The 13,298-nt window shown below is 37.8% G+C and overlaps 1 protein-coding gene across 1 annotated transcript in view; it reads left to right on the top strand.

Moving 5' to 3' along the window:
- PLCZ1 (phospholipase C zeta 1) overlaps positions 1–13,298 on the top strand; it is a 50,011-nt gene that overhangs the window by 25,903 nt on the left and 10,810 nt on the right. The window contains exons 6-10 of the mRNA XM_055565798.1: positions 2,218–2,367; positions 3,151–3,393; positions 4,653–4,800; positions 11,737–11,853; positions 12,971–13,143. Coding sequence (XP_055421773.1) covers positions 2,218–2,367; positions 3,151–3,393; positions 4,653–4,800; positions 11,737–11,853; positions 12,971–13,143 — 831 coding nt within the window. The remainder of the gene's footprint in view (positions 1–2,217; positions 2,368–3,150; positions 3,394–4,652; positions 4,801–11,736; positions 11,854–12,970; positions 13,144–13,298) is intronic.

Genomic DNA, 13,298 nt, shown 5'->3' with positions numbered 1-13,298 from the left:
AGTTTGGACTTTCTACTCAACATAGTTGCCATTAACTTGGGGATAAGAGAGAGATGAAATAAAATACACTTGATATCTATGGCCCAGAAAGAACTTTGAGTATAGGCACCAGCACATGTGACTTACTAGAAACAAGCATATATGAAATTGTGGTTTTTGAGGGCATTAGAATGCTAAAAACAAAAGATAAGTCTGACTTGTAAGGGGAACCTTAAAACCACCCTTAGTCAGAAAGCGAGCTGCGAGAGTTGTTTGGCTTTAAGAAAAGCCAACTCCTCAGTTCATACTTCAGATATGGCCAAGGAGGATAAAGACAAGATGATCTTCCCAGAGGATGGAACAAAGACCACAGAAGACAATGATCTCTTCCCAGTGAGTGAAGTCAGGGCCTAATTGAGAAATCCATTTTTTAGGCCTTCATTTTGCCTAAACTCAAAATCACTTATTATATTGGGGAAAAAAATTTATACTCTTCTCTTGATATTAGACTTAAGTTTATATATGTATAAATGAAAATGAAAGAATTAGTTTTTCAGTTGTATCCAACTCTTTGTGACCCCGTGGACTGTAGCCCAGCAGGCTTCTCTGTCCGAGGAATTCTCCAGGCAAGAATACTGGGATGGGTTGCCATTCCTTTCTCCAGGGAATCTTCCTGACCCAGGGATTGAACTTGGGTCTCCACAGGCAGATTCTTTACTGTCTGAGCCACCAGGGAAGCCCTATAAATGTATGTGGGTATTTACAAGAAGATCATTTTGTAGGCTGAATAAGAGCCCCAAAGATACTAGATTCTAATTCCTGGAACCTGTAGATGTTATTTTATTTGTTAAAAGGATCTTTGCAGATGTGATAAGTTAAGAATCTTGAGATGAGACACCACTCTGAATTATCTGGACGGGTCCTAAATGCCAGTATCACATCCTTATTCATGGGAGGCAGAGGGAGATTTGACACACAACAGAGGAAGAGGCAATGCAAAGATGAGGGGCAGACACTGGAGTGATATGACCACAAGCCAAGAAATGTTGGCCACCACCAGAAGCTGGAAGAGGCAGGGACCAGATCTCCCCTAGAACCTGCTGACATCTTCATTTTAGCCTGTGAAACTGATTTCAAAATCTCGGCCTCCACAATTATGAAAAGATAAATATCTGTTGTTTCATGCCACCTAATTTATAATAATTTGTTACAGCAGCCATAAGAAATTAATAGACTCAGACTTAATGTGGTATGCTATATGCAATATGACATATGACATATATATCAAAGGTCTATAATAATTCAGCAGACCTTGAAATTCCTTTTCCTGTTACTGTAAATTGGCAAATGTGCCCTGAAAATTGTATGTGGAAAGAAAGAGAATAGTTTTGAATAAGATCTCCAAATGAGTGATATTCACTATTTTGTGGCAAATTTAAAAGTTACAGTGGTGGAAAATACCTTTGTAGAGTCACTTTTAACCCACTCTAGTATTCTTGCCTAGAGATTCCCATGGACAGAGGAGCCTGGTGGGCTAGAATCCACAGAGTCACAAAGAATAGACATGACTGACGTGACTTAGCATGCACACACACACACACACACACAAAGTCATTTTTACTTACTAGATATTCTTTCTTATTTAAAACCTGGAAATATCTTTATCTTTGTTTCTAATTATAATGCAATGAATTTCGATTATAGAATTTAAAATAGAAAAAAGTAGAACATTAACATTTTCTCTAACATATCAGTGTTAAAGATTTTCCTAAAAATATTGAAACACATATATGTACTTTATAAAGTAAAAATGTAGAATCTTACTTTTTGGCAACTTGTTTTTCTTCATAAGACTGGATCATAGATGCTGTATATCTATAGCAGTGTATATAGCTCTACTTCCTTTGTGACAGATCTTTATCATTTCTTTATATGAATATGCTATAATTTATTTTTAAAAATTGGGAGTTTTAACAAATTTATTTAAACTGTTGGGAGTTTCAGTTTTTTCCCCCATATTTTAAGTACAACTAGGACTAATTTACCTTTATATACAGATTTAATGTTCCCTGTTTTGTCAGACTCAAAAGTATTTTCAGTTTAAAGAATAGGTAATTATTTTGCTAAGATACTGAACATTAGAAGTTGGTTTTAAAATCAATTAAGTACTTCTATTAATTGCATTAAAGTTATTGAAGAGTTTTGATTATTAACTGTGGTAATGGTTAATTTTTTTAGGCATCTGAGTACCCAGTGGTGCTCTCTTTAGAAAATCACTGCTCCCCTTCCCAACAAGAAGTGATGGCTGACAGTTTGCTCGCTACTTTTGGGGATGCCTTGCTGTCATATACGCTTGATAATTTTTCAGACAGACTACCTTCACCAGAGGTAATATTTTGTCTGAGAAGCTTAGGCTAAGAAAAAGCCTGCTGCTATTATATTGGCCAATGAAACTGAGCTAGAGATCAATGAAAAATGCTTAGTTTTAATTATAGTGGTGTATCTTTGCAGTGTTCCTAGGAAATAGCTTGTGAGCATTTAGGTGAATATATTTTGATAAAAAGGATAGTGGCATTGAAACATATAAAATATCATGTATGAAACGAGTTGCCAGTCCAGGTTTGATGCACGATACTGGATGCTTGGGGCTAGTGCACTGGGACGACCCAGAGGGATGGTATGGGGAGGGAGGAGGGAGGAGGGTTCAGGGTGGGGAACACATGTATACCTGTGGCGGATTCATTTTGATATTTGGCAAAACTAATACAATTATGTAAAGTTTAAAAAAAAAAAAAAAAAAAAGGATAGTCTAGTGTAGCTCAGTCGTGTCTGACCCTTTGCGACCCTATGGACTGTAGCCCACCAGGCTCCTCTGTCCATGGGATTTTCCAGGTAAGAATACTGGAGTGGATAGCCATTCCCTTCTGCAGGGAATCTGCCTGAACCAGGGTTCAAACCCAGGTCTCCTGCATTTCAGGCAGATTCTTTGCCTCTGAGCCACCAGGTAGATCCCTTGGTTTCTATTAGGTTTTTAGGAATATGGAAAAAGGAGTTACATATATTACTACTGTGGGCAAATTGAAAATATGATGAAAGACTTTTCAATGACCATGACAAGTACAAATTTACCTGTACATGTATAATTGTATCTCTTTCAAATTGTTTCTGTAGGCATTAAAATTCAAAATATTAGTTAGAAACAAGAAAATAGGAACCTTACATGAAACCCTTGAAAGGAAAGGTTCTGATATGCATGGGAAGGTAGAGGAATTTGAAGAGGAGGAGGAGATAGAACAAGAGGAGGATGGAAGTGGTGCCAAAGAACCAGAACCAGTGGGTGATTTTCAAGATGATTTGGCAAAGGAAGAACAGTTGAAACGGGTGGTCGGGATCCCACTCTTCAGGAAAAAGAAGGTGAGGCAACGTTTTGTGAAAAATCTTACAAGTGATTGAAAAGTTGTTTTATTTTTTTGTTAGTTGAGAATTTTTTAAACTTTTTGGAGGAAAACATCTTTTTCCTACTTGTAATCACTTTAGTTTATCATTTAAAATTTATTTGGGAAAAATTAGCAGTGGAAAAGAAATTTTAGAAGTTGTTCTCTCTTTCCCCGTGTTAGCTGTTCGTAAATTCTTTTTCTCTACAGCCAACAAATATTAAGCCTTCTCATATATTAGACGTTGTGTATTGTACAAAAGATAATGTCTCTGCCCTGAAGGAGAGCTTACTGTCAGAGACAAGAAAATCACTGTTTATATTATATAGTATTTTAAGTATACAAGTTAGCATGACAAAGGAAGGTATACAAGGTTGCAAGCAATACAAAACTAATTCAGCTGCTTTAAGTAAAATATGAATTAATTCAGCTGGTCCATAGAAATGAAACATTCAGGAAAGGGAATCTAATTTCAGGAATGATTGGTTAAAGTTGTATTAAGCAAAGTCCACAGAATTTTCTTTCTGCCAACTTTGGCCCCACTTTCCTAATATGGGTGCAAGCCTTTGCAAAGCTTCAGTTTTACATGCTTTCAGATTCAAATCTGAAAGTCCTGTCTTTCAGCTGCCCAAGCTGACTCCTTTTGGATCACAGCAGGCTGGCTGTGATCCAAGCATGCACACATGCCTAAGTTGGTTACTGTTGCCAGGGGAATGCAGTCTGCTTAGCCACGCCCACTCCACATGATTGACACTTAAGCACATGGGCTGGCAATGTTTTCCTGAAAAAAGAAAAAAAAAAACACACTTTGGAAGAGGCTAACAGAAGTGCAGAGAATATAGATCCTGGGCTGGAAAAGTGTACAATAGTGTACTATACAGCAGAAGTTATTCCAAAATGTTAGATCACATTGGAAATAGTCTAAAATTCCTGAACTTGTAAAATTCATGAGACCAGACTAAGACCTTTGGGAAAAGGAAATAGAAATAATTGCCATCTTCAGTACTTACTGCATAAATTAGGATTTTAGGTTTAGATTGCCTGGTAAGTAACATCAAATGCTATTATCATTGAACATATTTACATTGACCCAATCCAAATAGTTTTTGAGGGTATAATCTTATGAAAAAACTAAAATCATTGATTTGAAAGCATATTTTCTTTATTGGAGAAAGAATTTTTCAAATGATTAGTGCAAAATTGTGAAATTATTGTTTTTTTTTTGTTTGCACCACAAAGATAAAAATATCTATGGCCCTATCTGATCTTGTTATTTATACTAAAGTTGAGAAGTTCAAAAGTTTTCATCATTCAAATCTATATCAACAATTTAATGAAAGCAACTCTATTGGGGAGTCCCAAGCCCGAAAACTTACAAAGTTGGCAGGTAAATTCTTATAATTCAAATAGAGGAAGTGTTTAAACAAGTTATATTCACTCTTAAGATGTCAAAATTGGTCAATGATGTTCATAAAACTATGTTCTAATACAATTTCAACGTATTTAACAGATTTTAAAAAAGGTTATATGCCTCAGGTCACTTTACATTTTATTTCACAGAACTGAACCATTAATTTACTTCTCTAAGTCCTGAAAGTTTGCTTGAGAATGTCCAGTCTGGACACTTTGTTGGGAGGGGCTGTGGTGAGCAGGTTATATGAGAGAGTAGTGAGTGACAAGGTTGCAGATGTAGGCAAAGCTAAATTACAAGAAACTTGAACTTTGTAAGTGAGCAGAAGATTGAAATCTCAGGAGTTACGTGATCCCTTGTATGTAAAATTGCAGACTGTAGAAAAGGGGGACTAAGACACAGTGTGATGCTGATGTACTCTCTGTTTAACAAAAATATAGTTATAGGTGAGTATGGCAAGCATTTAGGAAAACGCTTAGGCTGTAGGTGCTAGTTCAGTGACTAGGAAAAGTAGAAGCGTGTGGCAGGAGGAGGGACTAAAGAGTTCTACAATTTGACTTAATTTCTTAAATATTGGATGCTTAGTACATAGATTCATTGAATTTCTAAGTGCTGCTGAACTTAATAATACGTTATTCAGAGATACCATACTGACCGGAGAAGGCAATGGCAACCCACTCCAGTACTCTTGCCTGGAAAATCCTGTGGACTGAGGGGCCTGGTGGGCTGCAGTCCATGGGGTCGCTAGGAGTTGGACATGACTGAGCGACTTCACTTTCACTTTTCACTTTCATGCATTGGAGAAGGAAACGGCAACCCACTCCAGTGTTCTTGCCTTGAGAATCCCAGGGATGGGGAAGCCTGGTGGGCTGCTGTCTATGGGTCGCACAGAGTCGGACACGACTGAAGCGACTTACAGTACAGTACAGTTGTATGTTTCTGAAAGATGCTCTGTTAGCAGCCTAAGAGTGATGCTGGCTGTAGGCAGGAGATGATAAAGGCTTGTTGTTGTTCAGTCACCCATTTGTGTCAGACTCTTTTGGGACCCCATGTACTGCAGCATGCCAGACCTCCCTATCCCTCACCATCTCCTGAAGTTTGCCCAAATTCATGCCCATTGCATCGGTGATGCCATCCAACCATCTCATCCTCTGATGCCCTCTTCTCCTGCTCTCAATCTTTCCCAGCATCAGGGGCTTTTCCAATGAGTCAGCTGTTCATGTCAGATGACCAAAATACTGAAGCTTTAGCTTCAGCATCAAGCCTTCCAGCGAGTATTCAGGGTTGATTTCCCTTGAGATTGATTGGCTTGTGGCAGCAAAATTGAAGTCAGGGTGAACTTTGTGGACATCTATGAATGAATGAATGCCTAGTCACTCAGTTGTGTCTGACTCTTTGTGACTGTAGCCTGCCAGGCTCCTCTTTCCGTGGAATTTTACAGCCAAGAATACTGGAGTGGGATCCTACTCCATGGGATCTTCCAAACCCAGGGATCAAAGCCATGTCTCCTGTGTCTCCTGCGTTGGTAGGATTCTTTACCACTAGCAGAAGTGGGCATCTATGAAGTAGAGATAAATAGACTGGAAGCTGCATCTCTAAAGTGAAGAAGAAGGTAAAAATGGTACCCAGACTAGGCTGCCAGATAGCTGTGTACTTACAGAGGAGCCATTTGTCTCTGAATCTTGTTTTCATTGTCTCCAGACTCTCAATCTGAGGTGCGTTACTCTACATGGTACAGCCAGAGATACAACTGTTAGGCCTGGGAAAAAGAATGGGAAGCGGACTCTGCCTTGTTCTCAGACTTACATGGTGGGGAACATCATCAACTTGGAGCTTCCTTGGTGGCTCAGTGGTAAAGAATACAGCTGCCAAAGTGGGAGACTCAGGTTCCATCCCTGGGTCAGGAAAATCCCCTGGAGAAGAAAATGGCAACCCACTCCAGTTCTTTCCTGGAAAATCCCATGGACAGAGGAGCCTGGTGGCTACAGTCCATGGGGTCACAAAAGAGTCGGACATGACTTAATGACTAAATAACAGTTATCAACTTAAAAAGGAATGGTCTGTTGGTAGGGGAAATCTTTTCTCTCTTACCCCTCCTGAGTTCTTGTGACTGGACTAGTAATAAAATTGATGCCAGACATATTGACATGAGAAAAAGAAACAAAATTTAATTCATAGAAATGGGACCCTAAGAAGTGACCAAAGTAGGCAGCTTTTATGCTTTCCAGACAAAGAAACAAATGTGTGAGAAACTTATAGGAAATTAGTGAAGAATCTAAACACTTTGAGCTTGGGGTAGTAATTAAATAAGGCACCAGGTTTATATTTATAGGCTTCTCAGCTCTGAATTCCCTATCATCGGTGGAAAGGATGTCCTACCTTCGGATACAGGGAGAGTACCTGTCGCATGAGAGATTTATTTACTGTTTTGAAAGAGAAAGAAAAGAGGGAGAGTGTCCCTCTTGCACTGACCATTGCTTAACTTTAATCCGAAATAATCAGCATGCCACTGAGGCACATTTTGAGGCAGCCTATGCAATGGCACCCCACTCCAGTACTCTTGCCTGGAAAATCCCATGGACGGAGGAGCCTGGTGGGCTGCAGTCCATGGGGTCGCTAAGAGTCGGACATGACTGAGCGACTTCACTTTTCACTTTCATGCATTGGAGAAGGAAATGGCAACCCACTCCAGTGTTCTTGCCTGGAGAATCCCAGGGACGGGGGAGCCTGGTGGGCTGCTGTCTATGGGGTCGCACAGAGAAGGACACGACTGATGCTACTTAGCAGCAGCAGCATGCTGGGCCTCCACAGTCAATGAGAATAAGGTGACTTGCCGTATCCTTTTTAAAAACTGTAATCTACTCTCTTTTTTTAAAATATAAATTTATTTATTTTAATTGGAGGTTAATTACTTTACAATATTGTATTGGTTTTGCCATACATCTAGAAGCAGAAAAATCAGCACCTCCAAACCTGCAGAAGAAAACTTGAGAAAAGCTCCTGGCTATTTGGAAATGCAGATTCTAATATATATGGTGGTTAACCTCATTGGGCTGGCCACCAGTGCTTTAGGGTTTTGAGGCATGCTTTAACTCATCTCCTCAAAATGCCTGTTAGAAACATGCTGGATATTTTAGGACTTTTTGGTTTTTGTTGTAAACTGAGGCTTGTGACCAAAAATCTATTCAGTAGCTCTTAGAATGAAATGTAACATAATAAAATGGAATGGAATAGAACCAAATAATAGAATATAGAAGAGTATATTGTATGCAGGAAACATAAGTATTATTTTATAAAACAATTGTGTGTGTGTCTGGTGTTGGATTGTGATATAAAGTATATTTTTACTGTGAAATATTGTGAATGGAGTTTGAATTTGACCTACTTTACTAGAGTCCATGATTTCAAACTATAGGATGATTTTTGTTGTTCTTCATGCGGTTGGGACTTCTGGGCACAGCAAAGGTGGTTATAATTCTCTCATTCTCATCATATTAAACACTAAATTAGCATTTGAAAAGGGACTGAGTACAGTCAGAAAAGATAGCATCACCATTTCTTTGGAAAGAGTATAGAGCACTTTTCTTGAACCAAAACTCAGTTCAGTTCAGTAAAGTCGCTCAGTCGTGTCCGACTCTTTGTGACGCCCTGGACTGAAGCATGCCAGGCCTCCCTGTCCATCACCAACTCCCGGAGCTTGCTCAAACTCATATTCATCAAGTTGGTGATGCCATCCAACCATCTCATCCTCTGTTGTCCCCTTCTCCTCCTGCCTTCAGTCTTTCCCTGCATCAAGGTCTTTTCCAATGAATCAGCTCTTCACATCAGGTGGCCAAAATATTGGAGTTTTAGCTTCAGCATCAGTTCTTCCAATGAATATTCAGAGTTGATTTACTTAAGGATTGACTGGTTGGATCTCCTTGCAGTCCAAGGGACTCTCAAGAGTCTTCTCCAACACCATAGTTCAAAAGCATCAATTCTTTGGCCCTCAGCTTTCTTTATAGTCCAACTCTCACATCCATACATGACTTCTGGAAAAGCCATAGCTTTGTCTAGATGGACCTTTGTTGGCAAAGTATTGTCTCTGCTTTTTAATACGCTGTCTAGGTTGGTCATAGCTTTTCTTCCAAGGAGCAAGTGTCTTTTAATTTCATGGCTGCAGTCACCATCTGCAGTGATTTTAGTGCCCAAGAAAATAAAGTCTCTCACTGTTTCCACTGTTTCACCATCTATTTGCCATAAAGTGATGAGACAAGATGCTATGATCTTTGTTTTCTGAATGTTGAGCTTTAAGCCAACGTTTTCACTCTCCTCTTTCACTTTCATCAAGAGGCTCTTTAGTTCTTCGCTTTCTGCCACAAGGGTGGTGTCATCTGTATATCTGAGGTTATTGATATTTCTCCTGGAAATCTTGATTCCAGCTTGTTCTTCACCCAGTCCAGCATTTCTCATGATGTACTCTGCATATAAGTTAAATAAGCAGGATGACAATATACAGCCTTGACCTACTCCTTTCCCAGTTTGTAATCAGTCTGTTGTTCCATGTCTGGTTCTAACTATTGCTTCTTGACCTGCATACAGATTTCTCAGGAGACAGGTAAGGTGGTCTGGTATTCCCATCTCTTTCAAAATTTTCCACAGTTTGTTGTGATCCAGACAGTGGGAGGCTCTGGCATAGTTAATAAAGCAGAAGTAGATGTTTTTCTGGAACTCTCTTGCTTTTTTAATGATCCAGCAGATGTTGGCAATTTGATCTCTGGTTCCTCTGCCTTTTCTAAATCCAGCTTGAACATCTGGAATTTCACGGTTCACATACTGTTGAAGCCTGGCTTGGAGAGTTTTAAGCATTACTTTGCAAGTGTGTGAGATGAATGCAATTGTATGGTAGTTTGAGCAATCTTTGGCATTGCCTTTTTTTGGGACTTCGCTGGTGGCTCAGATGGTAAAGTGTCTGCCTGCAATGCAGGAGACCCAGGTATGATCCCTGAGTTGGGAAGATCCCCTGGAGAAGGAAATGGCAGCCCACTCCAGTACTCTTGCCTTGAAAATTCCACGGACAGAGGAGGCTGGTAGGCTACAATCCATGGAGTCACAAAGAGTTGGACATGACTGAGAGACTTCACTTTCACTTTTCTTTGGGATTGGAATGAAAACTGACCTTTTCCAGTCCTGTGGCCACTGCTGAGTTTTCCAGATTTGCTGGCATATTGAGTGCAGCACTTTCACAGCATCATCTTTCAGGATTTGAAATAGCTCAACTGGAATTCCATCACCTCCACTAGCTTTGTTTGATGCTTCCTAAGGCCCATTTGAGTTTGCATTCCAAGATGCCTGGCTCTAGTATATAATGATTGGTCAAAGATGTACTGCAAGGAGGTCCATCATTCTTAAAATATAATAAACATCATTAATTTTATTATAAGGAAAAATCAGAAACAAGTTTTCATATATATGAATACTTTTCATTCATCTAAAAATAATATCATAGGTGAATGTTATTTAAATGGAATGATTTTCATGTTATCTTAGTAAGTCAAAAATGGAAGTTTATAAAAGAGAGTTAACAATAAGATTCAATTGAAGCATAAGTATACCTATGTCAGAAGAATGGAAATATATTTACCAAGAGGTTATCAGGGTTATTAATAGAGAGATGAGATTATATGCTGTTTTCTTATATTTTCTATTTGATTTTCTCATTTATCTAAAATAAACATAAATCGCATTTGTGAAAACATAACATGTTTAATTTCTAAGTCTCAGAAGTAACAAAATCAGATTAAGGATATTTAGTGATCATTCATGTTTATCAATTTGTATATGAAAATAATTAAGACCCAGAAGAGTCCATGTTTTATCGAAAGGTAGACATCTAATGTAGGACTAGATAAGGAATCGTAACAGTTGGACACACAAAACACATTTATACATGAGCAGCTTCAAAATGAACTTTTCCTCAAGGAGAGTATAGCCTCTAGAAATGAGTTAATTAAATTAACTATAATTACTATTAACTTCAGTAACTAATTTTTTATCTGACCATGCATCTTAGGAAAAGAATAGCATTTAGGATGAGAGTGACAATGATTCTGCTCAAACTTGACTAGGAAATAGAGTGGGTGTAGGCAATAACCATTTCTTCCACGATTCTCACCATATTAGCTGAAATAGATGTGGAAAGAGGATCTACATAGTGAAAGAATAAAAACGTTGGAGAAATATGAAGTCTGTGTTCAAAAATTTGAGGGGTATCCAATGGTGGTTTTTGTTTAGTCGCTAAGTCATGTCCAGCTCTTTATGACGCCATGGGACCCCATGACCTCCTCTGTCCAGGCAAGAACACTAGAGTGGGTTGCCATTTCCTCCTCCAGGAGATCTTCCCGATCTAAGGATTGAACCAGAGTCTCTTACATTGGCAGGCAGACTCTGTACCGCTGAGTCACCTGGGACAAACACATATATACACACAGTCTGTTTCATTTTCTTTACAATTCCTATACATATTCTTTAAGTGTCTACATATATTTTTTACACATTTCTATTTATTCTATTTAAATCACTTAAGATTCAAAACTAATTTGCACTGTTTACCATTATGGATGATATTTTATTTTGGAATTTTATATGCTCTATGTCAAAGTGAAATTAACTTGAATGTGAGAAAAAGAAACATGTTATTCAGTTGTTTCTTCAAGTGAATGATTACATAAAATTGTAAAATAAATTATTATTAACTTTTCAGTAACAGTTGAATTATACTGTGAAACAAAAGCATGAATTTATTTTGATTTCCATGAATTGCAAATACTTTTGCCAAGACAGTAGACATCAAAATTGTAGAATTAAATAAATATATAGACATAGTAGTTTATTTGAAATATTTTACAATATTTTAATAAATTTGTTTTTCAGCCAGGGAATTTATTCTTCACACCAGGAGGTTCATTACCAGAGTATATCCCAAAGCATTAAGAGCTGACTCTTCTAATTTTAATCCTCAAGAATTTTGGAATGTAGGTTGTCAAATGGGTATGTTATACAGAATATTGAGCTTTGGGTTTATTTTTGTTTGTTTGTTTTTTTGCAAAAATAAGACAAAATAAGTTCATTTTGTGAACTAATAAAATATTCATGAAAAGAGCTTCCTTTGAAAAATTTTTGACCCTGGATGTTTTGGAGTCAAGCAATGATGAATTATTGACTTCAGAGAGTTGAGTTTATTCTTAAATGGGTTGCATAGGATAAATCTAGGTAAGGGTATAGACATGGAGGTTAAATTCATGAAGAGTTTGCATGGAAAATGTAGGAAGGGGAAAAGGAAACTGAAAATGAATGTTAAGAGGACAGTGAAGATCAAGTGCTTTGCATGAAAGATTTGATAAGGGCCTCTTCAAATCAAGTGACCTGTGCTTTTTGTACTTTAATCACTTCTGAATTCATAGTATTGAAAAATGAGTAATGAGCTCTGTTATTTATCTTTGTCAGACCCTCCTTATTCCAAACTGATCAACTGGTATGCCACTGGGACTAACCAGTTAGAAAGTGCAAAGTGTTAACTCATCTGTTACTGAACTGTGGCAAGGCCCATAGGTTTGTAGAGAGGGAACAATTGGGACCAGGATGGTAGGGTGGGAAGTGGGGGGTAGATGGTGGTACTGAATACCACCGGTGTCTGTTTACCAGGCTATATGAAGTTGTCTGTATATTTTAACAACAATTATCGCTCTGCTTGTTCTTTGCTTTCTCCTCAAGTGATAACAGTACCGCTTTAGACCTGAAAGTTTATGATACATTGGTGTCAACCCTTCCAGCATTTAATGTAGTGATTTTCTTTATTCTCATATTTCCTCAATGTTATCTGACATGTACATTGCTATTCTATAATCTGTGCTATGTGCCATTTTGATTTTTTAACTCAAAAGCTGTAGAATAATTTACAGATTAAGTTTTGAAACTCACCTTCATCTGTTAATGTAGACATGGTGACAACAAATGTTTAAACATCATGAGTCATTCAGTGAACACTTGCTCTTAAAATGTTCAAAGATATATAATCCATGATTAGGTTTCACTCAACTGTTTAACTATGTTTTTTTAGATATTCCCTCATTTCCTGACAAGGTCAAAATACTCTTTTCCCTTATAGTGGCCTTAAATTTCCAGACCCCTGGTGTCCCTATGGATCTTCAAAATGGGAAATTTTTGGATAATGGTTGTTCTGGATATGTTTTAAAACCACGCTTCCTAAGAGATAAAAAAACAAAGTTTAATCCATATAAAGTACAAACAGACAGTAATCCACTCACACTTACAATAAGGGTAAGATTACTTTTACCTTTTTTTCAGTTATGATATAAGCTAGATAGTACCCATTAATATTTTTAGTTCCACTGATTTTCCTTAATACCTTTTAAATTTCTGTTAATCTTTTCAGGTACTGTAGGTGGATGGTATTGCAGCATCTTGCCATATCT

This window comes from Bubalus kerabau, chromosome 1 (genome assembly GCF_029407905.1).
Source record: "Bubalus kerabau isolate K-KA32 ecotype Philippines breed swamp buffalo chromosome 1, PCC_UOA_SB_1v2, whole genome shotgun sequence".
NCBI lineage: Eukaryota > Metazoa > Chordata > Mammalia > Artiodactyla > Bovidae > Bubalus > Bubalus kerabau.
Note: the sequence above shows the minus strand (reverse complement) of the source record. Positions and strands in the feature narration are given on the sequence as shown.